General features: G+C 40.5%; 1 protein-coding gene across 1 annotated transcript in view; it reads left to right on the top strand.

Moving 5' to 3' along the window:
- Positions 1-27665, top strand: part of MSH3 (mutS homolog 3) — a 92790-nt gene that overhangs the window by 29343 nt on the left and 35782 nt on the right. Inside the window, exons 9-13 of the mRNA XM_058424111.1 lie at positions 2000-2112; positions 4563-4677; positions 10717-10801; positions 11379-11488; positions 23058-23190. Of these exons, the coding sequence (XP_058280094.1) occupies positions 2000-2112; positions 4563-4677; positions 10717-10801; positions 11379-11488; positions 23058-23190 (556 nt within the window). The remainder of the gene's footprint in view (positions 1-1999; positions 2113-4562; positions 4678-10716; positions 10802-11378; positions 11489-23057; positions 23191-27665) is intronic.

Raw genomic sequence — 27665 nt, 5'->3', positions numbered from 1 at the left:
AGACCTTGTTAAACCTTTCTTTTCTGTAGTCATTGCTATAAAACCATAAAGAGGTAGAAATGAAAAAATTTTTTTTTGCTTAAAAATATTTCTCTAAGTCCCTAACTCACACATGGTCAGCGGAAAGGCCCTTCTGTGTTTTAAGCTGACTCAAAGGTGCTGTGCTGATCTCCAGGTGTCATCCATTGCCTCATGAAGTGGTGCTGAAGGGGTGTTTTTGCACCACTGCAGTGAAACACTGCAGTGTTTTACCATTTTACAACATTTACCAAAAGGTGTGGATATGCTAGAGCACATGATTAATTGGTGGGGGTTGGAGCAAGGGGAGAAAGGCAAGGAATAAAACAGCTGACTGGTGTTGGTATTTTCCTTTGCTTGGAGAATGTTTGCTCATTCTGGGAAGGGCTGGGGAGAGGGGACTCCCAGAGAGTATAAAGACTGAAAACTTAGTTTGATCAGTCAGTTAAAAGGCAGGGAAAGAATCACTTGAGCATGTGCTGGGGCAGGTCTGGTTAGTTGGACATGTGGTGTGGAAATTGACTCTCATTTTTAAGAGCTGGGCCTCAGAGATGTATTGATCCTTTCAGGTAGGAGTATGTAGAACATAGTGCAGAAAATCTGTTTGTTTTTTCCTGTGAATTTGAAAAGCCCTGGTAAAAGGGTATTGATTAACTTCCATGCTGTAATACCTACAGAGTCCCTCTCATTGGCATAATTCCAGTCTTCTCAACACACTTGGTTAATTCACATTCCATGGGGATGTGAGAGTGAGTGAAAACCCTGAGGCCAAGTAGGTTTTGTGTGTCTTTTCACTGGAGCTTCCTCCTGGCCCATGGTTCAGTGCTCACTGTGTAGCTGTGTAATTGTGCTCAAGGCTGGCAGGGCCTATGTGGTTTTTTGTTTGTGTTTTTTTTAACCAGCGTATCTGTTCAATGCTTATCAACAACTGTGCAAATTGCAATGATAAAGCAGCATCCAGTCTTCATTTCAGTAACCAGTTAGGAAAAACAGTCAGTGTGGAAATGCTGCATCTTGTAAAGTTTGCTGTGTTTGCTGGTGCTGTTAAACTGGGAGGAACTGCTGATATGCTGGCAGGAGTGGGTTATCAGAAATAACATCCTTGGCTGCCTAGACTGCAATAGGGCTAAAAGAAATTCAGCCCTTGAGTTCCCCAGCATGGAGCAAAATCTTCCAAGACAAAGGATAACTAAATATGGCAATAGGATAGGATAACAGCTTAAGTGTTTGATCATCAGAAGTTTTTAAGAAGAGATGAGGCGAATGTTACCCTGTTTTTTCTGAGTTTTTTATTAGCCTTTTGATTTTCATAAATGGAGTCAGATCTTTTAGTTACTGTAGAATATTAGAGCAGTTTTTCTACCTTTCCCACAGAAGTAATATAAACAAACCCTTTGTTTTTCATTCTTTGTCCTTTGTTTGCATATTTCTAACCTGAAAACAATTGTAACTGACAATTCGTCTGGCCACTGAGGCTGAGGGGTGGAAACCCCAAAAAGCCAATCTTCTGCTAGACCCACAAATGTATAAAAGTAAAAGAATAAACAAAGGGGTCTCTTCTCTCTGCTCTTTCACCTGGGAGCTGGATCAGAGGAACCTCTGCAAAAATCTCTTGTCTGCGTGTGATTGCTTTGCGTGTCTCGGTGACAGGCGAATACTTGCTACGATTGGTGAAGAAATGTTTATATACCTTTGCAGGTATGCTAGACACCACCTCTTGCAGTCTCTCTTTTGTCTGTGCTTGCTGCTGTTTGAATTTGTTTTATTTGTACTTTCACAGAGGCTAGAAGAAACATTTTAAAAAGTACAACGCACTTGGAAATGTTTTCAACATACTTTAATAGCTCATCTCTTCATTCTTTACCCATTCAACCCCTAACAAAGCAAAGACAAAAGAAAGTGTACCTTTGTAACCTCATTCAGTGCTCTTCATGAGGGGAGTGTAAAAACCTGAAAGTTTTTTTTTTTTTTTTTTTTGCAGGTTACAGGATGACAGAATTAGGATAGAAAGGATGGAAAACCTCAACTTTGAGTACAGCCATGCTTTCCAAAGGGTTACTGACTTCTATACAAAAGAGTCACCTGGTACTTCAGGTATGTCATTCAGATTTTTATGCAAAAGAAGTGCTTGACATTACAGGTCTTTCATTCCAAATATCTTTGAAGCATACATCCTATTAGCCTTTACATTCATGCAGGCTTTTCGACACCTTTGCTTCATCTTCTGCACAGTGGGATCCTATGTTGGGCGTGGAGAAAAAGGAACATTATTAAAATAGAAATGAACACAGGGCTGCCATTACTTTTTTTCATAGCTTGAAGGTGTGTGTTTAGACAGATTTAAATATTGTCCTAGGGTAACTTTATGATGCTTGTATCCCCAGTTGTCTGTTCTGTTTGTGCTGTATATTGAGTCCTGTGCCTTTAAGACTGGTTCTAAGAGCAAGGAGAAGCGCGGAGTTTGTTTTGAGAAAACTGCCTGACTCCTCCACATTCTGCTGCGGACAGCGTGTTCGGCGGAGGCTTGGAGAGACTGCAGGACAGAGATCTTTTTTGCTTTTAGTTAGTTTCAGCTAGCTAGGGCAGAGAAGTTCCCTGGACTGTTTTTTTTCCTTTTTCTTGGAACTGTTTAAACCTGCTCTGGACTGAAAACCCAGGGGAGCACTGGGGGCTGCACCTGCGGCCCACCGGGGCCTGGACCTCGGCATTTTCCAGCAGCGCCAGAGGGACTGGGACTGATGAGAGACACTGAAAGAGAGAGCTGAGCTACACCCACGGCAAGGACTTTCTCAATTTGCCATCTCACTTCAGAAGGAGAGGTTTTATTGTTTCATATTATTCATTCTTTATACTTGTATGCACTTCATTTGTTTAGTAAAATAGTTTTTTCCACTTTTCTCCAAAGAGTTTTTTTTTTTTTACCAGACCGGTTGGAGGGAGGGGCCACGTGGGTTTGCTTCCTTAGAGGGATCCTATACAGGGGTTTTCTCCCAAATTTGTCCCAAACCAGGACAAATATAAATGTAAATAACAGCTGAGGGGAATTACTCAACATCTGAAATGTTTCTCAAGTTCACAGAATCCCAAGATATCTGGGGCTGAAATAGATCTCTGGAGTTCATCCAGGCCAATCCCCCAGCCCCAGGCAGGGTCCCCTGGAGCAGTGACACAGGAATGTGTCCAGCTGGGATTGGGATGTGTCCAGCGAGGGAGATTCCATGAGCACCCTGGGCAGCCTGTTTCAGTGCACTGCCACTCTTAATGTGAAGAAGTTCTTCCTCATGAACTTGTGGTTTATTTTATGGCCACTGCTCCTCATCCTATCACTGGGCACCACTGAAGAGTCTGGCACCATCCTTTGACACCCCTTTGAGGTATTTATATGGATTGAAGAGATCCCCTCTCAGTCTTCTCTCCTTTAGACTGAACAGGCTCAGACCTCAGCGTCTCCCCATAAGAGATGCTCCAGCCTCTTAATCACCTTTATGGCTTCCCCTGGACCCTCTACAGCAACTCCTTGTCTTTCTTGAACTCTGGAGCCCAGAACTGAACACAGCATTCCAGATATGGCCTCACCTGGGCAGGGCAGAGGGGCAGGATCCCCTCCCTGACCTGTTGGCCATACCCTTCCTAATGGACTCCAGGATCCCACTGGGCCTCCTGGCCCTCAGGACAGTCTGTCAGCTCATAATCAACTTGTCATCCACCAGCATCCCTACGTCCTTCTCCACAGAGCTGGTCTCTTTTAGGTCACTCCTAATCTGTTCTGGTACTTGGGCTTATTCCTCCCCAGGTGCAGGACCTGTAGACCTTGGTGAATCTCACTGGGTTTCTCTCTGCCCAGCTCTTCCAAACAGTGTCCCCTTGATGAATCCCTGCTGGCCACTTCTGATGATCTTTCTTTCTGCATGCTTGGTGATGACTTACAGAGCCACCTGTCTCATCCCCTTGCCAGGGATAGAGGTGACTGGCTGGGAGTTTTCCTGGGCCTTCCTTCTTGCCCTCTTGGAAGATAGGAGTAACATTCTTGTTACTAAATTCTAAAGTTCTTGTAGGTGTTACCTGAGAACAGGAGAACTGCTTTAGAAGCATCTTTGAAAAAAAGGGAACTATTTTGGTTTTTAAAAATACCTGTTGTTGTTGTGGTATCATGGAGTGAGTTTTCCTGTTTTTGCAGCTGGAACAGGCACTGTAGTAGAGCACTGTGTGCAAAAATGAAGAATTCCATTCTTAGTTCGTGTATTTAGAAGTTTGTTTTGCCAACAGTTATTATTTTTTTTAATGAAGAAAAACCCATGGAGTCAAATGTTTTCTGTTTCATAATGTGTTTACACTGTTGCAATGTTCTGCATTGTTTGGAACTGTGTTATTTTGGAGCCTTGCTTTATGTTGATTTATAGATGTCATAAAACACTGTACGTACATTACATATTTCTATTAGAATAAATTGAAAAGCAGATTATACTTTTTCTACAATACCTTAGTAGCAGACAGTGAGTTAACCAGAAAATAAACATTTAACAAGAAAAATTATTTTTTTTTAGGTCCTCAAAACCTGTCTGTAATACTAAGCTTGGATAAGCCTGTTATTTGCGCTCTGGCAGCAGTAATTGCATATCTCAAGGAATTTAATTTGGAAAAGATGCTTTACAATCCAAGGTAAGTTGCCTTATATAAATTTCCAATTCAAAGCACCACTTCTTGCAAATTTTAGCAGTGTCCCTGATTGTAATGAAAAACCTGCTAGTGATAAACATAGTCTTTGTAAAAATGACACCTTCCATTTGATTTCCTAATCAGAACTGAAAGAATCAAGTGTTTTCTTTGAGTGGTGTTTCAGGAAAACCTTTATGAAATATGTTTGTGTAGACATTACTGTCAGTGATGTGAATGAGCATATACTGCTGCTGGGTGTTACTGAAAACAAACAAGACGTAAAGACTGGTAGATACTAGGGAGAAAATTTTTCAAGTTTGTTTGTAGTGGCTGTGACATCTCAATCTTAGTTTTACTGTGTAACCAAAATATAGGGCTTTTCTGGGCAGTTAAAAAAATACTGTTGCAACTTAGCTTTGCAGATGTCCTTGCGGTTTGCCAGCAGTGTGTAAATAATGTTTTCTTTCTTTAGCTGTGGAGGCAGGTATAAACGCTAGTGTGTTGTAATGTTCAGGCAGTACTCAGCAGGTCTGTTTGAGTTGTTGAATCTAGTTACCAGTTTTAAAGAGAACCGTTCAACACATCCTGGCTTTCTGGAAAATCCCTTGGCTTGACCTAGTGGTCAGTAGGAGTGGAGAGAAGGATCATGGCAAAATCTGTTGCTGGAGCACCACCATTTGTGCAAAGTTACTGCAAAGCCACACAGACGTGTAACCTTGTCACCTCTTAAGCAGCCTGAACACTTGGGTTTATTAGATATGCTGAGATGAGTACTCAAGATTTGTGACAGGCTTATGCAGGTGAATCAAATGAAAATGGAAAGATGTCACTGCTAAAGCTTCTCTTATCCTGTCTGGTGTGAGTATAAAACATTGCTGTCCTACCTGGCTTATCTTCGAAAATATCATTGAGGCTTATTAAACAAAACAGCTGTATCTTTTGTGGATCCTCTGCAAAATATCCTCCCAGTTGTCTCAGTATTCCTCTGTCCCATAAGGATGCAGAATTTAATAAAGTCAGTCTGGCTGCAGACTGGAAAATTAGGAATATGTCATGTAATTTGTAGATCATTCACATATTGTGTGGGATTCTGAGAGTTTGAAGCCTAATTTTGGATGGCTCCCTACATTACAGGTTTAGATTACCAGCTGCATTTAAAACGTCACTTGCAGGTGCCAGCAGCTTTAAACACTGCTTAAACACTTTCCTAGGTGTCCACCAAAATATTTGGAAATTATCCATGTGTTCTGAATTTTGGGGTGGATTTGTTTCCTTAAGTTGCCCTTCTCTGCAAGTTGTATTTAAATGTTAACAAAAAGTTCGATGTGCTTATAGACCTCATGGGGAAGGAATTCCTGTGGCATCTTCCCTGCTGATCCATCAAGGGGTGTGCTGATCTGTGGTGTTCCTGCACTGTGGTGTGCCTTCTTTGACTGCCTTTTTTTTTTTTTTTTTTTTTTAAATATGCTGGCATAGGTGGAGAAATCCTAGTGAACTTCTAAGGAAGAAAATTAATTCCAAGGAAATGCCATTTCTTGGTCAGCTCGTTGGTCACTGCTGTCACAGTGTCCTGTGTGCAATCACACAGGAAGTGAATGTTCTTCTACCTGGAGAAAATGAGAAATCCATCTTTTATGTAGAAGTAATTCAATAGCAGAGGACAAATATAATTATGTGGAGGTTTATGTAGCAGCAGTCAGTCACATTTGTAGCAGCTGTATCCTAAAATCAAGTACATTGTAGATGGCGAAGGAAAAGCGCTAGATCTTAGCACTGACATTTGCCTGCTGAAGGTTGCTCAAATGGATTTCTGAGTAATGTATGAGCATCTGAGGGAAAAGGCAAAGAAATACTTAATATCTTGGTGATGTTCTGTGAAGAAATAAAATAACATTTTTTGAGCTAACTTTGTGGTCAGGAGCTTGGATTCTGCTGTGTTTGTTTCTACCTTTGTGCTCCAACTACCCAATACTGAGTTTCACTTGCTGCTTGTAGTGTGTCATGAGGATCGTCAAGCTGAGCCAAATATTCAGGCAAACTCAATGTCAATATTTTTTCTGATGCCAATGAAATGCTATATAGATACTGAACAGTGAAAGACTTCTGAGCAAAAGATGTCAGGTTCATGAATGCCCTGAATTAGGAAATAGAAGAGAAATAACTTCCATTGCAGTGTCAAGCAACTTAAAATTCCTAGAAGAATTCAGCTCAGTGAGCATATACAGGTGAGTCAGAGAGGATGAAGTGGGAATTATGAGGTAGCTGTCTGTTTGTTAATGTGTCACAGGTCTGGATGAAGAAGACCTATTTGATAGGAAGAATGACAGAAAAATTCATTACATCTTTGTATCTTCTTTGGACAAGCTCTCTTCTCCCAGCTGAAAAAAAAATTACATTTCAGTTTGGTAGGAAGAGTCATGAATGATCATATAAGTCAAGGAATTCTCATTGGTGGGGGGTAAGCAGGTTTTACTCTAATACTTCTATGAAGCTTTTAACCCGACTTTTAAGATCCTAAAAAAGGCGAAATATTGCAAATAAATAAAGATTTCTACCACAGCAGGACCCCAACCTATGTCTAGGTTGCTTGAGAGTTCCAGCAGCAAGTAAAAATAGATTTAGTAATGAACAGTACAAGTTGTTATTCAGTGTGTTCTAATAACTTTATGTTTGGAGAGACCTTTATTAAAGGCTTTTGTCAAGAAGTTATTACACATCTAGGAGAGGTTTTCAAGTACATTTTAGTACCAAATTTTGTGTGAAACAAACATAATTTGCATAGCAGTTCCTGAGGAAATGTGTCTTGGTGTATTTCAACTTTACCTCTGTATTTTGCAGCATGTTGGATATGGAGGAGAGAGACTTTGTAGACAGTAGTTTGTAGGTTTTGGACAGTGATGGATTAACTTCAAGAAATGCAGGGCATAACACACAAAACAAAAAGGGATTCAGATCAAAAATTCTAGCTCTGTGGAAATATTCACTGATTAATTTAAACTTGGTTAATTAAACATAAAACATAGCCTTGGGCTTAACATCCTTTGCTGTACAGATTGTGCTTCTGAAAAAAGGAGAGACTTGTTTTTACTTCTTAAAGCTTTTAGGGATTCCTGCATTTCTTGTCTGTCTAAGTTCATTCTGTGGTTTATTCACCCCTAGAGACCTCAAAGACATAGACTCTAGAGCTCTAAAAAAGGTAATTGAGCAAAGAAAATCTGTTCGTTTCAGAGTGCCTTGCAGCTTCACTCAGAAACATTAGAGATTTGGAAAATTGAAGTAGTTGTAAATTCCTAAATAAAATGCGTTCACTTAGGCTGAGATATCGAGTATGAAATGATATGTATTATCTCTTCTGGAGAATCTGTCTTTTCTGTAGAAAATCATGAACACAGCATTAAAACCACCATTCACTGCAAGCTGCTTGAGAGGCAAAGTCAGAATCCCAGACTGGTTTGATCAGGAGTGACTTTCAAGTTCCCCCAGTGTCACCCCCTGCCATGGGCAGGGACACCTTCCACTGTCCCAGGCTGCTCCAAGCCTCAGTGTCCAGCCTGGCCTTGGACACTGCCAGGGATCCAGGGGCAGCCACAGCTTCTCTGGGCACCCTGTGCCAGGGCCTGCCCACCCTCACAGGGAACAATTCCTTTATAAAACTAAATCTCTCCTACTTTAGTTTAAAGCTGTTCCCTCTTGTCTTAGCTGCCTGTGTAGAAAGTTGCTCTCACTTCTTTTTATAAACCCCCTTAAGTACTGAAAAAATGACACAGATGATCCAGTTTCTCCAGTAACACATGATAACTGAAGTCTGGGGATATACTTTGCTATCCAGAAGCAAAGCAGTAACCTTTTCATACTCATCATCTTGTGATCCTGCTCTGAAAAAGTAATTTTATGGACAGGAACCTCATTGTCATGAGTATTCCCTATAAGATTCCTAAAGCTCCCAAGAAACTTCTGTTTGTTTACTCTTTTCCTTTCTCTGAGCCCAGAGATGACTTGACCCTGCCTTGCCACGCTCCTCTGTTACAGACTTGCAGGCTGTTTCTATTACTTTGGTTTTGTGCTGCTTGAGTGCTGGAGACTGTTGTAAGTCTGTGCTTTGAAACTGGGGTCACAGTGTCACCTGCAGGGGGAGTTACAGCCTTGTGATGCTGTTAAAATGATTTCGGAAAGGTTGCTTTTAGCGGTGCAGGGTGGGCTGGTAGGGTTGTGCTGAGACCTTTGCTGCAAAACCAGCCCTAACTTAATAGTTACCTACAGCTGCCTTCTGCCATTTGGTCTCTAAATACCTTACAAAGAATGTGGGGGATTTTTTCACATTTTTATCAAGTTCTGATCCCAAGTTGAATGGAGATGAGTGGGTGGAAGCAAAACATGTTCTGTGCTGTGACGTGTGGAATTGTTGGTTGGGCATATCCTGCAGTTGATCTTGACTGTTACTCATGTACTCTAAACTCTCAATTACCATGATTAATAGCAAGGTAAAGTAACTCAGATAAAGAAAACACCTGGGTAGTGTAAGACGCACATAATTTATGCTGTGAAACAACTCCAGCTTGTCTGCTCTGAACGAACTGTAAATATATTATGAAAGAAGAGTAAATCCACCTTGCTGTGGAACAGAGTGAGTTGTCTTCAGACACTGCTGAGCAGCCCTGCTGTGAACAGAGTGTGTCCTGTGCTACGTGCTCTAAAGCCAAGGGACATGTGGAAACACCAGGACCAGAAAAATCCACAATCCTGAACCACTGTTGTTAGAGGGAAACCCAGGAGCATTCTCTTGGCTTTGGAGAGAAGGTGGAAGGGCTTGGTTTCACTCAGCTGAGGCTTGAGCTGTGACAAATTGGGAAACTGCTGTTTGTCCTGGGTGCCGGAAGGTGCTTTTGGAACAGCAGGTGTGATTTGTTTGTTTCATGCAGGGAGTGGGAGTCAAGCAGAAATTGTTCCTAATTAATTTTTGCCAGCATCAGCAGTTGTGATTGAAGATAATAAAAAATAGTATTGTTTTGTTGCTTACAATATTGTGTAATTTGGAAAGTGTTGCTGGTTTTGCCTCCAGTGTTTTCTTTTGCTGGTCAACTTCCTTGGTTTCTGAAATAGCACACAGAGCAGAATAATTATGACTGTGGGTACAGTTCTGAGTCAGCTGTACTTCCAAGCTGTCATTAAACTTCTTGAGGACCCTCAGTTGAAGCTGCTTTTTTTTTTTTTACAATTCTGTGGAAAATACTTCTAATTTGACCCATTATTTAGGGAAAAAAATTGGTAACAGGCCCAACCACCTGCATACAACAAAAATATATAAGATTAGTCTCTGAATATTTCATATTTCTGAAAGTTTTGGTGCTGTTCTTGTTTTTAGTGTAGCAGCAAAGCAGCTGTGTGTGCCTAACAGGAAAAGTTTGAGCATTCAAGTACTTTTTCAGAGGGTTTAAAATTGAATGCACTGAAAAACTTGATGTGAAAAGTCAAGAAAATAGTTTTAAATCTTGCCCAGCAAGTGGATCTGCTTAATCTAAGACAGCAAAGAGTGTCCTAGATTCTGTGCAAAGGGTAGTCAGCAGGATGATTAACCTAGACAATCATGACTTGATTTGTCAGAAGCATTTAGTGAGGATATTGCACTTCACAGTCCTGACTACTACATGTGTGTCTAAGACTGAAATGGTTTTCAGATCTAATATGATTGCACACCTAATACCATTATTTTTACTAATGGTGATTCTAAACCAACACAACCTTTGGATTGATCTTACCCAGTTCTGTTAAGGAGTATCAAAAAGTCAAGTAATTTAGGTCATGGTTATTTCATATTAAAACAAAATCAAATAGTTTTAATTTCCCCTATTTTTATTTTCCTACATAGTTGCACTTGCAGGCTGTTTTAATTTACTGTAGTAATAAAAACTATAAAGTATTGCTTGATTCTTAAAAATTTATTTGTATAACAGTTGAATTATCTAGTGTGAGAAACCTGACAGTGTTTCAGTGTTCTGCCCATGCCCAAGTTTAATATATAACATCTGAAATTCCTCTCCTCAGCAATTTCAAACAGTTGTCCAGCGAAACTGAATACATGACAATTAATGGGACAACAATGAAAAATCTTGAAATTTTACAGAATCAGGTAAGGACAAATGTAATGTTTTCTTAATGAATGCTGAGATTTTCACAGCTGTTTGACATACTTTTCCCAATGTAGTTCATCAGATTTGCAAATCTGATCTGTAGGTCTTAGATTATTTTAAATGGGATCAGACTGAAGGGAGATAAAATTTTCAGAAGCATAAATGAAGTTAATGTAAACTAGTTTTTTGTATGAGTTATGAACCTTGCTGCGCTTGGACTAACAAAGAACTTTCCTGAAATTTAATTTCTTCAGCAACTGCAGTTGAGTGAAGTCTGCAGTAGGGTTTGTTTTTGTGCTCCTGCTCAGAGCTTTATGCGCAGATTTCTTTTAACTGTTTAATTTATCCTGGTCATTTCCTAAAAAAACTTTTCTAGCTAAAGGAAAAATATACTTAAGTATCTTATGACTCCTGGAGGTTTTCTATGTAAGGCATCATTGATGAGTGAAATTGATAGTGAATGTACAGTTGCCGTAACTTAAAGCCCAAACACAATGTTTTGAATAATGTGAAGATCCTCCCTCTGCAAAACTGACTGCTCAGTTAAAAATAATTAAGTTATTTTCATTGTTTCAGACTGACATGAAAATAAAAGGAAGCCTACTCTGGGTCTTGGATCATACTAAAACTTCGTTTGGACGTCGAAGATTGAAGAAATGGGTAACTCAGCCCCTCCTGAAATTCAGGTGAGATGTTATTCTGGGCTAAATCTCTGTTTTCTAGTTGTGATATTGATTATGCCCAGTGAATCTGTTTGTCCAGAAGACCTGAGACCCACAGCAGAGTTTGCACAGCAAATGACACAGTAGAAGTTTTGGGTATTCCATTTAGGTTTGGAGGAGTTAAACCACTCTTTTGGGCACAGATAAATAGTAGTGGATTTGGACCAAGTTAGAAATTCCTTTGCAGAAAGATTGGGCACCATTCTAGTTCTGTATCCTTTAAGAGTGAATGAGGATAACCTTGGATTGGGGATTGTTTTGTTCCTAAACTTGCCAATTAATGTTGGATGTCTTCCTTGCTTCACAACTATTTACATCCCTAATATGTTTAATTTATTCTAAAGTAGCTGGATGCTTTTGTTACACCTGTATGCAATGTATTGTGCAGGAGATTTCCTTTTTATTAATCCTGAAATGTGATGATTATTTGGCCACTCCTGTATTTTGACCTGTGCTTGATTTATCGGTGCATTAGAAATGCTGTGTTTTGTAGCAGTATTATGCTGGTTTTCACTTATCTCAGTTTTGAAATGGACACCATCTTTTCTGATTTCTCTTTGCAGACTCAATTTGAGTGTTGTGCTTGAATGTATAGTAAATAGCAATATTGAGTCCATGGGCTACGTTTGACTACATTTAGAGTTTTTGGATCCATTCGAGTATGTGTTTCCTGGACATTGTCAATGTAGAGTTCATGGAATTGTTACTTTGTTCCTTTCAGTTGTAGCATACAGGAAATCTTTCGGTTATCCACAGTATTTTTCCTCTGTTTTACTTTTGAAAATATGTTAAGCAAATTTACTGTTTACTACTTTTTAACTGGTTTAAATGGGGTATACCAGTGTTCTAGCATTTTGCTGTTGCTAGTAATTTACAATGGTTTCTTCAGAAGCATTTCTTTTTTCCTTGACCAAATCTAGTATGTTAAAGCACTGTACTTCTGCAGCATCACTACTTAATTTTCTTATTGGCTTTCTTCTAATAAGTTAATTTCAGTGGCCCTATATTTTTTTTTTAATTCTTCTGATAATAGCTTTCACGTATCTTACCCACTTGAAGGCTTTTGATATAACCACCCTAAACAGCATGGCATTGTGTCATGAAAAGCATTTAGGTGGAATTTTGGGGCCACTTTGCAGGGATAAATGTGAACAAATCAGTTTATTTCCCTCCCTGCCCTCAAGACCTGCCGAGTTTGTGTGTGCAGTTGTCAGCGGAGGGAGCCAGAGCACTGAGGATGGTCCTGGGCTCCTCCCTGTGCTGCTCGAGTGACCACACCAAGTGACCATGCCCGTGGGGCAGCAGCTCAGACACCGCTTCGCGAGGGCATGGAGCTCCTACATAGCACAGCAGGCAGAAACTGCTTCCCTAGGACTTCAGGTCCTCTTTGTTAACCAGTACATTTAGTTTAAATTCTCCCTTGTCTCAGTGCAGAACCAGCTTAACATGTTCATAGTTTTGTGTCCTTCTCTGACTTCTCTGCTCCTTCCTACTTCTGCAGAGTGATGCTTGGCACTTTCAGGCTGCTGTGGCTGGAGGTGATGCTCCTCAGTACTACTTGAAGCTAGAAAAGCTGTTTTGCTCTGCGTACTTCACTCTTTCTAACTCTCAAGTTGTAATTTTACATAGTTAGTGCATCAGGCATCTGGCAATATTGTTCCCAGTAATGCACACAAATGCACTCAGAGAACATTCCGTAATTGTAATTCACCTGTGCCTCCTAGAGTGACATTCTCAGAGGAAGTAAGGCTTCTGTACTGCATCTTTTCCAGTCAGTGAGTAGGTGTATCAAGAAGTGAGAGGGTGTAATTACTGCTTTGTGCCTTAGAGTTGAAAATCCCTTGGGATGATGACTAAATTTCCTGTGAAGAAACCATACATTAGGTTGAATAAAGATGGAATGTGTACAGACTCATTTGGGCAAACTTGGAGATACTCTTTAAACCATCAGTGGTGCAATACTTGTAGAGACAAGATGTGTACATTTGGGAAAAAAAGAAATGGCAAAAAAAAGTTTAACTGAGAGAAGTGTTATGTCCTCGCTTACTCACCTGGGTATACAGAGATAATGAGGTAAGAGTGTATCAGTCACTAACAATTGGGCTTTATAGGAGGAATGAAGAAGTTTTCTTTTCCTCCAGAAGTTACATATTTGTGGGTTATAGAAGTGTTACCCTACCCCTGAAATTCAAGTTCCATTGGGTGCCTTTCTCACCTGGTGTAAGTGGACTGGAAGAAAAGGAGATGGATGGCCTGGAGCATTTCTGGGTGAGTGAAACCTGCTGTCCTCACTCATGCAATGGGGCTCTAGTAGTAAAGGCAACAGGGCAGCCAAGAGGCTCAGGACAGCTCTTGAGGTCCAGTTGCAGCACAGTGTGACATTTGAGTCTTTGTGTGCAGCAGTTACAAATAATTTCTTTCCTAATGGGAAATAGATTGAGGCTGATGTCAAAGACACTCTTTTTCAATAGCTGCATGTAGAGTAGACAGATGAGGTTGACATGGGCCTGGCTGAGCAAACCTGGCTCTGACTTTAATCTCTTGTTTTGTTGTATATTTTGGATGTTGTCCTGTATAGACACTGCCCTGCAGTGACCACTACATGACCAGTCTGAAACCTTACCTCTGCAGAATGTGTTCTTCCCTGTCTTTGTAATACAGAGACATTATCCATTAACCATAATCCATGGTTACCCACTGCCTTCCTCCTTTCCTTCCAGCCTCTTCTTTGCATTTCCCTTCTCCAAGTGTCAGGAGTGCTGACTGTCCATCTGCAGTACAGACAGACAAATAAATACTGCATCCTTTCCCTGGCTGGGTATTAGTTTGTGTGTCTGTGCCTTGCTCAGCTGTTGATTCTTGCACGATTCCTCGGAAATTTGTTTTCTGGATGTATCAAGCACATAGCCGTGTCAAGGTTGGCTGGAGTTGAACAGGGAGTTCAAAACTGGAAAAAGCAGATGAATAGAGTAGCACAATTGATATAGGTTTATTATTTCCATAGTAGATCAGTCTGTAAAAGCTAATAAAGCTGTGACTGGGTGTTTAAAGTAGGATGATGCACATACAGAGCAATTGATAGCCAGTGTAGAGGAATATCTGCAGATTCCATTCCTGTGCAGGGAACTCTGAATGTGCAGAAAGCACTGGATAAGGAAGGTGATCCCCCCACCCTCCCACTCTGTTCCTGCACAGGTGGAATGTCTTAACAGGATATGTGATTTCTGGTGCCATACCCAGGGAGGAGGGAGAGACCTTGCTGTGGAACTGTGTGAGAACCTGGCTGCTGTTGGCCTCTGTTGTTGCAAAAGTGCTTAGAGTTAAAAGAATTTCTCATGCAAAATTTTAAAAGCTTGGCGGTGTGTGTGAGATAAACTGGAAGGTGTGGGATGTGAACATACTAGTTTGCACAGTAATATCTCTCTTTGGGGTGCTCTCTACAGGTTTTTGAGGGTTTTTGTGTTAGAAGTTGTTTGAACAGACTGAGTGACCCACAAGTGCCTAGGTTATATTTCTTTAATGGTCTTTTGTCTCTTTTAAATCTTTAGAGTTACATATGATGTGTCTGCATTTATTTGTAGCGAAGATCACCTGAACTTTTTTTAGTTAAAGCTGATGTTTAAATCTCAAAAAATGAGAAAAGTAGTATCTGTTTAGACAGTTGCCAAAACGTTTCAACCTTTGCTTTTGTGCTTCAGGGAAATCAAAATTTTAATTACCTCTCAGAAAGTGTATTTCCATTTTTTCCCTGGGATTCCAGTATACTTCGTCCTCCATTTCTTCCAGTTCTGGATGAGATGATGCTTTTATAATATGAAAGCCTTGTAGGATGGTATTGATAATTACTATTAGTCTGAGTATGCTTTGTCCATAGGAGCTTAGAATGGCTGTCAATGTAGCAAATTCAGAACTGCACAGTTCAGGACTCCAGACAGTCCCTTATCTACTCCTGAAGAAGAGGAAGTGTTAAGTTGCATTACACTTACGCAACATGACTTGCTTGGAGGATATATACTGCAGAATTGGGAAGAAGAGGATTCCTTTACAGTGAGATTGGCAATGACATGTCTTTTGTAATATAAAATAAGGACTTGTTCTAAATTTTCGCACTTTGAATGCATTGAGTGCTGCTTTATTTATACTTCTGCACACAAATTGTAATTCTAAAGGAAAGTGTTTCAAGTTTGACTTTGGCCTTGTTCCCTTAATTAAAATATCAGGGCAGTAAAATAAACAATCTAAATGCCCTTGAAGAAACCCATCTTATTTCAGACTTAAGCTGGTTCCCATTTGATATCATCTTCATCCAGAGCAGGATTAGAATATTTTTTTTTCCCCAGCAGTAATTTGTGAATAAAATCCTCTGATCCTACAGCAGGGCTAAATTTTCCTCCTAAGAATAACAATTTTATAGAATCAGTGCCAGTATAAAATTCACAAATGCAGGTTACAGCATATGCCTGAGATCTCAAAATTGTTGTAGGAAAGAAAAAGATTGCAGCATCATCACATGTATTGATTCATTTTTGCTAGCTGTGTTTTGGTTCCTTCAAATGCTCTGTCTAATTCCTTATAAATGGAGCAATCAGGCATTCATTCGTGTTGGCTAAAGTAGCTAATTGTTCCCTTTTTAGGCACAAATAGCTGAAATACATTGTGTATGAACATACACAAAAGTGTTTGATTACCATTTGCATATTTTGGACGTTCTTTTAACAGATGTGAAGCTAAAGTTTAGGGTGCTTGTGTACTGCTGTTCAGTGTTTGAGATCCATTCAGGGATACTGTCATCCCGTGTTGGACCTCTCTGGAGAGGCATGAGACATCAGGAGATTTGGGAGTAAAGTACTTAAAAAACAAGTGAACAGATCCAGAAGGATGCTTAATTTTTTTAGGTTTTACTTAAATTTCACTGCACTACTTATGATATAGTTACTCTTGTTTGTACTTTTTCATTGGTACTAACGGATAAAATTCCAGCGGTGTAATGGTTTTAATTTTGAAAACTGGGCAGAAACACCAATTAATGTAGTGGTTTCACGTTCACTAAATTCTGGTCTTAGTACTCACTCTTTTTCTGTGGGAGAGAGACTAGGAGAAAAACAAAGCAGGCTCAAGCTTAAAAATGAACAAATAATTTTATTAACATACACTAAAAGAATGAAAAAAGAAAGTTGGGAAAAATACTAAAACAAAACAGAATGAAACTCCAAAAACACTCTTCCTTCCCCTTACAAACTGTTCACTTTCCTACAAAACAACATAAAGAGACAAAACCTGTAATTTTCAGTCAGTTTCACTATCTGACAATAGTCTTTCATCAAGTCTTTAGGGGAAGAGTCTCTCTCAGAGTCATGGATGCCACTGACAACTTAGAACAGTTCTCTTGTGAGTTTTAAACAGTCACAAAAACAACCGCCCAGGGAAACCTGCCTTTGTGACCCTCCCAGGAGCAGGTTCCCAAGCCGCTTATGGATCATGGGTCTTAGACTTTTGCATACTGGGGTGTCAGCTTTTAAAGATGAATAACTCTAAAGCAAAGGGTTCTTCATCTTAAAGTACAGAGATATCTTTTTCTTCTTTCCTTTGGCCAGAGAGAGACAGGTAACATCGAGCTGGGCCTGCTGCTCCCCCCTTTTGGGGGATCTGGCCTGAGGCCTGGCCGGATTCCATCGGCTCCCGGGTGAAGGGGGGGAAGGAGAGGTTGCTGCTTTACAACAACTGCTTTCTCTAAACTTCCCTGGAGCAGGGAGAGATCTCTGCTGGGCCCTGATAAGAGCTATGGGCACCATTTGGGCTGAGGCCACCCCAATTTACACCAAGGGGTGGGCTGAGAAGGCATTTATGATCCTGCCTGGATTTTTTGTGATTCCGGACTGCCCGGGTGCTCCGATCTCTGATGTTTCTGTGAGTGCTTCCTCTCTCACCAGTGGAGCTACCAGAGGAGAGAAGAGACTCTGGGCAGATTTAACCCTTTCCTAGCAACATGAAGCTTCCAGAGCTTGGCCCTTCTCTGAGAGGAAAAAAAAGGACAGAGTGAACATAAAAAACAGCATGAAGTCAGTTAAGTGAGAGTGAAAAGACTATTGAGGCAAAAGGTTGAAGAGTTGGTTGTTCCATTCTTATTTGAGCCATGGAAATGAGCTCTATATATAGATTATTCCTTTAAATCATGGGAAAGATATGCATTTGGGGATATGATTGTTTAGATTTGTGCATGGATTTGAGCTAAAGGTGTTTGTGATGGACTAAGTAATATTAATTCTATAAGACGCTTGAACAGAGATAGAGATGAGAAGCTCTCTGTGCCAGTGAAGAAGTGAGAAGATATATCTGTACTTTGAGGTGAAGAATCCTTTGCTTTAGAGTTATTTATCTTTAAAAGCTGACACCCCAGTATGCAAAAGTCTAAGACCCATGACCCATAAGCAGCTTAGGAAACTGCTCCTGGGAGGGTCTCAAAGGCAGGTTTCCCTGGGCGGTTGTTTTTGTGACAGTTTAAAACCCACATCAGAACTGTTCTAAGTTGTCAGTGGCATCCATGACTCTGAGAGAGACTCTTCCCCTAAAGACTTGATGAAAGACTATTGTCAGATAGTGAAACTGACTGAAAATTACAGGTTTTGTCTCTTTATGTTGTTTTGTAGGAAAGTGAACAGTTTGTAAGGGGAGGGAAGAGTGTTTTTGGAGTTTCGTTTTGTTTTAGTATTTTTCCCAACTTTCTTTTTCCATTCTTTTAGTGTATGTTAATAAAATTATTTGTTCATTTTTAAGCTTGAGCCTGCTTTGTTTTTTCTCCTAGTCTCTCTCCCACAAAAAAAAAGTACTAAGACCAGAATTTAGTGAACGTGAAACCGCTACAAGCGGTCATACCAAAATTTAACAAATCAGGATTCATCCCATAACTGAGCCAGTTTCTAGGTTAGCCAGCACTTGAGTAAAAGGGCAGAGGTAAGGGTGGCATCCCACCCTTAAGGGGAAGGGAGCACCCAAGAGAGGCAGGGGCTCATGGCTGAAAGGAAGGACAGAGGTTGGAGTGCCCACGAAAGGCCACTTATCTTCGTTATTAAATTACACACTTGGCAGGGAAATGGGTCTGTAAGTCCTGAGTGGGATGAGCACACAGCAGTGGGTTTGACCAGAGGGACAGAGTGAAAGGGGGAGAGAGAGGGAGGTGGATTAGAGAGGGGGAGAGGAAAAAAGGAAGAGAGGGTCGCCATGATGTTCCTGGCCCCAGCCATGGTGCTGCTGATGGGGTGTCTGGGCCTTGGGGTGTGCACACCTGGGCCCCCCTCCCTGCAGGGACCTTTTCATGATAACATCTCCTGCCTTGGAGACAAGCTTCTGGCTTTCTTCGCAAAGCAGTTATGAGAGGCAGCCTGTTCCAGACGCGTCTGGGGAAGGGTTGCATGCTCCAGGGGTGTTGTGTGGTCCTGACCCTGCTGCCTCCTGACCTCCTTGCTGTGTTGTGCTGATCCTTCAGCAGGCACAACACAGATGTTTGTCCTGGAAAAATAGAAAAATACATCCCTGTCTCTGCAAGGGCCCTGCTCCGGCCTCAACAGTCCTTGGCTGGCTCTGCAGCTATTGCCTGTCGGTGTTGGGGACTTCATCCCCCTGACCCCTAGGCTTCTGCAGTAAGACAGGGCTTTATTTGCTTGTTCTTTAAAAGGGCATCCTGAGTTTATAGACTGCAGAGTGATTATTTCTACCCAGATTGTGGTCTTTGATGGCATTAATTGCCTGTCATGAAAGGGAATGGTCTAAAGCAGGGGACACTCTGTACCGTTTAACATGGTCTTCAACTTAATCAGCTCATCCAAAGTCTTCATTCATCAGCTGTGGTCGGAGGGGAGGTCAGAAAAAGCCCCGTAATATATATATGAGTAATCTGAATGATACATTTTCATTCTTTGCAGTGCTGCAGTTAGGAAGCTGTTAGGTTTTGATTTAGATACCATAGTCTGTGGAAAGCAACGTTTGTTGTTTCGTACCCATAATTATGCTTTTTAAGGGGTTGAATTCATGTGACTGACAGTTCTGCACATCACTGTTCTCTTAGAATGGCTTTAATAAAATTTGTTTTAATTGTATACACAATTCTTGAGTTATGTCCTTAACATGATGAATGAAGTCATACTGTGTGCATTTAGCATAAGTTAAGGGATTTCTGATAAATTTGTATTTATTTACCTTGTATTTAAGTAATACCTTACATGAATGAAAATTTCCTTAGTTCTTATATAGCAGTTACATTATCAATTTCACTCTGCTTTAAATGTAAAGATATATTTTTATATCTAAAAATGTTATGTTTGTTTTGCTGCGGGAGAGACCAGCAGAATCTCTGTTACCACACCAGCAACCAGCAGTCCTGTTTAGGCTGCTCAGATGTTAATTCAGTGCAGTACTTTCGTGTCTGCAGCCTTCAAAATAATTTTCAGTTCAGGATTCAAACATCGTCTTCTCATTTTCTAATTTTCTATATTGTTCACTATTTGGTAGCAGAATAATGCAGGGGAGTATCTCATTATTTCACTTCAAGTAGTTCTTCTAAATGACTGCAATTAACAGTTCTGCAGTTAGATTTTGTTATGTTTAAATACACTGAAAAGTGATTTTAGTATTGTATTAATGATGCTATTCTTAGAAGGGAGTTACGGCAGAAGTAAGAGTATTGCTTTTAGTCAACTGAATTATGTTACATTATTCCACAGAAGATTGCTTGGAAAATTGGATGAAGCTCAGATTGCTGACAATCAGATTATACAGATGAGAAAGAACAGGCTAATATTGCACCTAAATGCAGCATGAAGCAGTAGCCAGTTGAGCTGGCTGTTGAGTTTCTTTGCATAATGTTAGATCCAGGTTTTCTGGTGGTGAAATTCTTTTCCAGCCCTTGCAGAGATTGGCAGCCCCAAACTGTACATTATATATGCTGGGTAACTGTGCAGTGCAGAGCAAATTTCTTTAGAGATGCCTTAGCAACTCATCAGTGTAATATATATTTATATATTTTTATCTTTTTATATTTATATATATTTATATATATTTATATATATTTTTATATATTGGCACTCAATAAAATCTTTGTTATTTTAAGTCTAAAGATTTAAAGTTTAAAAGCATACTTTGAAATTCATCATCTGTTTTTATGATACCTCATCCCAGTCCTTCCTTCCTCATGGTTGTGTGGCATTTTAGACAATTCTTTGCTGTACTTTCTGAATTTTGAAATGGTAATCCCACTAGGTTTTCTTTGCAGGTGGAAAAAAATGGGTCATTTGGTACTGAATGCCATTTTCCCGATCCTTTCTTGTTTGTGAGATTAAAGCAGAAAAACTGTAATGCATGCTTGGTTTTAGATTACTGGAGCTCCAGTAACATAGCCATATGTGAGGATGATTAAAGTGCAGATTAAGCTTTGGAGGGAGGAGTTTTTCCAATATCTGCATCTATTTTACATACTACTGCCAGTTTTCAGTTGTCCACTTAGTTATAGTTCTGTTTAAATTAAGTAACATAGTTGTGCTGCTTAGAGTGCTTTTGATAATGAAAAATAAAGATTTTTATCTTCTTGAAGATAACGTATGTTTATAATTTAACAGTTCAGTACTCCCTCATGTGGAGGAGAAGTGTTCCAGGGTTTCAAGTAGGGCAAACCTCAATAATTCTTCATGAAAATGGAATTGTGGGTGGTGACACTGACCCTTCAGAACGTCACTATAACTGTTTGCTAGCATTGGAGCTGTGTGCTCAGGTGTTCTGTGGCTCTGTCTCTGATGTCAGCCATGCTCATGTTCCTCCCTCTGATCCTGCTGTCATTGGGAGCTGCTTCTGAGGTGCCTGGCTGCCCACAGAAATGGGAGAAATTTTTAAAATTTGTGTGTTGGCATTGCTGGAGCAGTGGATCAGGTGTTCTTGTGATCTGCAACAGGACTGCTAAGCAGTACCTGCCAAGTCTGATCTTTCTGTTTTCCTCAGGGCTGGGGAAAAAACCCAGTCTTGGATAGTGGGGTGTTGTGGGTATTCTGGTACTGTCAGAGTCTGTCCCATCCAGGGATAACAGTGAGATCCCAGGGTGCCCAGGCAGCAGAGTCTGTCCCTGTTCATATGGTGGTGGTGGGAGCTGCACCTGCCCATGCTCCAGGGCACAGGTGGGCAGGGCCATCCAGCAAGGCTGCTCTGGGGATCAGAGTGTGTTGTCTGTGACAGGTGAGGAGCTGGTTTTATTGTTTGGCATAAAGAAGTATGGCACTGAAACAATCCTGGCACATGAAAGCTGCTAGATTTGTGTTTACCTGAGAGCACACCCAGACCTGATTTCTCCTTTCACATGAAGTGCAATAAAATTTCAAGGACTCTTAGATTTAGCTGTCTTCGGGGTCAGAGGCCTCTGACTGCTGGACTCTTGTAATGTGTGCAACCCGTACAGGTGCCTAATGTCTTTGATTTCCTCGTGGACACTATTTATGAGCAGCCATACTAGCAACTGGCCTGAAACCTCTGCTGTAGAAGCTATGGGCAAGGCAGGCAATCTTCCAAAAATCTTACATTTGGATTGCATACTTAGTTCCCATCCCTCTGTGCTGGCTGAGCTCTGAGCATCTTGCTGGTCCCTGAGAACGTGGGCTGGGCTGCATTTGCACACACTTGTCTGGGATGTGAAGTGTATGCATAAAAGGACTGAATTCTCCTTAAATTGCATGGGTGTATGGGCTTAGGATAAAGCCATTTACCCCCACTCTCAGTACTTCTCTAGAAAGCAGCAGAAAGGCAATTTGGTTGCATAGAAAGCAGAAATGGAGTTACCTCTGCAATCTACAGCCAGTCCATGGATAAGTTGGAAGGATACAGAGGTGACTGGGGTGAAACTTGGTGGTAGTTCTCCATTTTTGCAGCCCTTGGCTTTTAAGAATATGATTGAAGGGAACCTTCCCCGGACTATGGAATCACCTCTTCCCGTTAAAAAAGTGTTTCCTCACTTCAGGAGGATGTTTACTTGACTTTAGTCCTGAAATAGGGAGATAAATGTTACAGGTTTTAGTGAAAAAAAGCAGAAAAAACAATGCAATCCAGATCCAGGTAATTACCAATCACTGGTCAGGATCAGACACAGGGGGTCAAAAATAGTATCCACAACCTGCTGGAATAAAGTGTGGTACATGGTGTGCAGGTGTGAACTCCAAACCCTCTGCTGTACATTTGAGGTGGAATACTCAGGATTCCGTGTTACTCGTATTACTACCAGCAGGAACATGTGCAGAATTGGGTACTGAAGTGTGTCTTGGGCTGTTGTGAGCACACAGAGGGGAGAATGAGCTCATGTCAAGGATCTGGCTTGCATTTGGAATGAAATCCCAAGATTCTTTGCATTCTTTAGTTCTTTTACTAACCTACACATGAGTATGTGGCATTAGTCAAAGACTGAAACAGATCAACTGAGAACAAACCAAAGGAAGATATTCACTGCCTCCCCATTCCCCTCAGAGAAACAAAAGTTTTAATTACTGATCTTCTTCTTCTTTTACAGTGAAATAAATGCCCGGCTTGATGCTGTGTCTGAAATTCTGCTGTCAGAATCCAGTGTTTTTGGTCAGATTCGAAATCTTCTTTGTAAGCTCCCAGATTTAGAGAGAGGCCTCTGCAGTGTTTTCCACAAGAAGGTATACCCATCATTACACCAGCGTATTGTTTTCTAAACAGCATCATTCCGTCTTAGTGTACATCCTTTGGTTTTGCATGTTTGTTTAAAAACGTTTTCTGCTTTGCAGGACTGAGGCTGACATGTTAAAGGGATGTGGGCTTATAAAGTCAGATGTGGTAAAATCTTAGTGATCAGTGATTTGCTCATAGAAGAAATGTCTGGGTAGGGTTCTAAAGCACATGCTTTGGATTGCTAATAGTGACAGGAAAACAATCTGCAGTACTCATAATTTAGTGTCTGATTCAGTGAGGTGGGATGGTGCAATAGGCCCTTTTGCTGTGAATTGTTACTTCCCTTTAAATCAAAGCTTTGTGTTCCATGTGTTTATCTAAAATCACACATGCAAGTGGAACCACTTGGCTGTAGTTAGCTCTTTGCAAATGAATATTTGTTTGTTTATAAATTTTGTAGTATTGATCTCACTCCACATTTTAATAAGAATCATTTAGGAGTGATGAGACACAATTCTTAGTTGAAGCAGATTTAGTATGCCAATGGCACCTGTGGAGTACTTAATGTTCTTTTATTTCACTGTTCTACTTAAAGGTTTTGACAGTTTTGTTTTAGATAAAAGAATAGATAGGTAGAACGACAGCAAAGTTGAAATTTTTGGAGGTACACCATAAATTTTTCCTGTCTCTGAAAATCTGAAACCTAGTTACTGTAGTATTTTTAAAGCCCTGAAGTGTGGAGTATTTGGCTCTCAGAAAGGCTTGTGTGTTTCAGTGAATGGATAGAGAGGGTCAGGCATAAGGAGAGTTGTGAAAAGGGGGAGTGTGCACCACTTTGCCCATCCTTTAAAGTGTACCATATCCACATGATACAAATGTCCAAACAACTGCCCAGGAATTATATAATTCACGTTTTAATGGTTTAACTCATTTCAGGTTTCATACATAGTACTGTTTCTAGGAATATAGCTGCATTTCACAATATCCTGGAACGACTCTGCTGCTGCCCTGTGGGGTTGTTGTTGTTGTTCGTTTATTTCTTTGTTTGTTTGTTTGTTTTTGTTGTATTTTCTGTATGTACTTCTTCAGATGTCCCTGTCTGTTGTAGAACTGCTTGCCTTTCTCAGCTTTAAGCTCACTTTTAGGTGAAGCCAAGCAGAGACCCTGGATTTTCATGCAGTTTTCGAGATGAGGTGACAATGCAATTTGAACTACAGCCACTGTGGCATGAAGATATGTGTGTCAGATGCTGGAAGGAAGCTGCAGGAGAGGAGAAATGCTCCAGCAGAATCTCTAAAAAGGATAAATGAGGGGGGAAGCTTAAGCACAGACTTTCTGTTTGATGGATTTGCTTTCCCTGGTAAAACCTGGGTTGTGGAGAGCACTCTGGAGAGGACCTGAGGCACTGAGTAATCCGTGAAGACCGTTAGGACTTTGAGGAGATGGCAGTGTCCTTGAGAAAAGGGTCTGTTTCCAATAAAGAATCAAAAGCAAACTCTGGAAGACTGATTCTGAAGCATAGTGGTGAATGTGGAGCCTGAAGATAGGTCCCAGCAAAGCAGATATGTATTCGGGAAGATGGAGTAACTGGGTTTCATGGATTTTTTTGTGTTCCCTCTGCACACCTCCAGTGAATGCTGCCATTTCAGTTCCCACTAAAGAACCCTTTTCCAGTTCTGTTAATTCCAGATGTCTGTGTCCTGCATGCTCAAAGTGAAATTCAGTGCCATTGCATATCATTAAGGGATCCAAGACTCTGAAAGGAACACACTGATAGCTCCACTGAAGGAATGTGCTTGTTAGTTCAGTGTCAGCTGCAGGAAGAATCGGTGAATGTGACAAGCATTTCATCCTCCAGGCCCTTTATACTTCAATGAAGTTATTATTTGAGGAGGTGTGCTGTACAAGGAGGCTGAAGTGTACAGAGATGGCTGGGGTGTCTCAGTCATTCCAAACATTCTTTGGAGTGTTTTTTATATTCAGGTCAGCCACTGGAGAAATTTTATTGTGCTAATCCCTGTGCACCAGTAACCTCTGGAGAAGACAGAAGAAAATGAGGGCAGAACAATGGGCTGTAAGGCAGAGCGTCCTTGTGGATGTCTTGTGGGGTGGACATCACAGTTTGTTTTCCTGGTCTGAATTACTCCTTTTTTTTTTTTTTTTTTTTTTTTTTTAAATTTTATTTTATTTTATTTTATTATTATTTTTATTTTTTTTATTTTTTAAGCCTGCTAATATCTGATAGTATAATTCAAGCTGGCAATTGTTAACCTGGCCCTTCACAAGTTTCCATTGCCTCAAACCACTAAAACCTGTTTCCAGTACCCCAGGTATAACCAGTCTGGAATTAGAACAGTATTTTTACAGTGGGAACTAGGTATTACCCTGGGGGTTGCAGTTCAGCTGTGATTTTGCCCCAGCCTGGAAGAGGACTGTGGGAGTGGTTAAGGAGACAAGAGCAATATCGCAGTTGCCATGGAGAGAGGAATTACTTCACAAGGACTGGTTGCTGTTCTCAGTTTGTGCAGATCCAGCACTTGACACCTCACCAGTCAGAAATGCTCTCCACTGTGGAGGGGCCTCACTCCTCTCTGTGGGAAGAAAAGGGTGGCTGGAGAAAAGTTTGAAGACTTCTGTGTAGCACTCAGAATCTGACTGCAAAGAAACCTGAGAGACAGGGAATTTTATTGAGTTTTGTCTGTATAGTGCCTGGAGCTGGTGCAGGGTCAGGCCTTGGTGGTAGAGGTGGTGCACAGAGTCTTCCAGGACCAGATCAGCCTGAGGAGAATCACCAAATCACCCAGCACAGTTTGTGCCACAGACATTTCCTTCTGATATCAGTGGGAAATAAAAATGGCAAGACCCTCCTTTTTTTTTGCCTCCAAGTGGAGACTGTTCAGCCTTGCCTTGGAGTGTGTCAAAGAAGAGCCAGTGACTGATGTTTGAGCAGGTTTTAAAATGGGTACAGAGTAAACATGTGTTTTTTACTTCTAGAATGTGTCCTACAGGGCCAACCTTATGTTTCTTGCTGCTTTCATGCCTGTGTTTTCAGTGTGTTTCAGAAGATAAATATTTATACAGGCTCAACCCATAAGTGTTTATCTTATTTGTACCCTTCACTCAATAAACATTATTTTTGACTAAAGCACGGTCACCAAAGGAATTATAACAATTGGCATTAAGTGTAGAAAGCAGATTAAAGGGCAGCTGTTTACCTAAGGAGGGAGAGCAATAATAAAACCTTACACCATGTGTAGTAAAACATCATTTTAGTTTGTTCTCCCTCTGACTTGAACCCCAGACTCTCTCTCATTGGCAGTTCTTTAAGAGCTGCTGCAGTTGGGAAAGCCTGTTCAGTTCTGAATCAGGCTCTGAAGGTTTCCTGCCCATGTCAGGCAGCTCACCTGAGCAGAATAGAGCAGGCAGGTGCTGAAAGGCGAGTGTTTGCAGCCTGTCTGCCCACAGCCTCCCCAAGGGACTTGCCTCGCCATTTTCAGTGAATATTTCACTATTTCTGGGATGCAGTCAGACTCTTAAGAGGACAAGGGTGCAGCTCAGCTGAGTACCAGGTGTTAAAATCGTTCAGTGATGCTGAAAATGTGCTCTTACCTGGAATGTACATTCAATATTTCATTGAAAAATGTTACAGTTTTGGTTTTTGGTTTGTTTTTTTCTTGTGTGAAATGAGTACCTGTTACATATGCCCAATAAATCAGTTACTATTTTAATAGAATGTTTTAAATATAGTTTCTCCAAATGATAATCCTTTGACTTCAGCTAACATATACCTTTTATTTTTTACTTCTTTTTTCCTACTATGGTAATATCGTGCACATCTTGCTTATATGACACTTTTAATCTTTTAAAGAGCATGCATCATGGATATTTTTAGGTTTGCAATTCTAAATGCTGATTTGAGCAAACTGTTCCCCTTAAGCTGATTAATATAAAGTCATAACAAGGGGACTTAATAATCTTAAAATTAAATACCTCATTTTTCCCAAATCAGTCTGCTCCCTAGGCTAAAGAGATAAAGGTGGGTATTATGATTTGCAAGGAGTGATAAATGTATACTGCATTTAGACACCCATATATTTTTTTTAAATTTGAAATGCTTTTAACTTGGAGTAAATGTTTAGTGTCTCTTAGCTGTGGGTCTCTGTTGGAAACAATTTCAGTAATGCAAACAGGGCTGAATTGCTGTCAGTGTTGCTGAGAGGGTGTTAGATCTCTGTGATCTTTCCTGCATCCATTTTCAGACAGTTTGATAAACTGCTGATTGAAAATATTGTTTGGCATCGCTGTCAACTCTGACAATACTTCTCCAGTGCCAGAGAAGTTATGGCTATCATTGGTATCATCTCAAAAATAGCACTGGATAAGCTTGTGAGAACCCTCTGTGAATTTAAGACTGTTAATCCTGCTTTATGTACACAATTCTTACTGTACTTTAAAAGCTTCTAATTTATAACACAGTATGTAT

Source organism: Hirundo rustica, chromosome Z (assembly GCF_015227805.2).
Source record: "Hirundo rustica isolate bHirRus1 chromosome Z, bHirRus1.pri.v3, whole genome shotgun sequence".
Lineage (NCBI taxonomy): Eukaryota > Metazoa > Chordata > Aves > Passeriformes > Hirundinidae > Hirundo > Hirundo rustica.
Note: the sequence above shows the minus strand (reverse complement) of the source record. Positions and strands in the feature narration are given on the sequence as shown.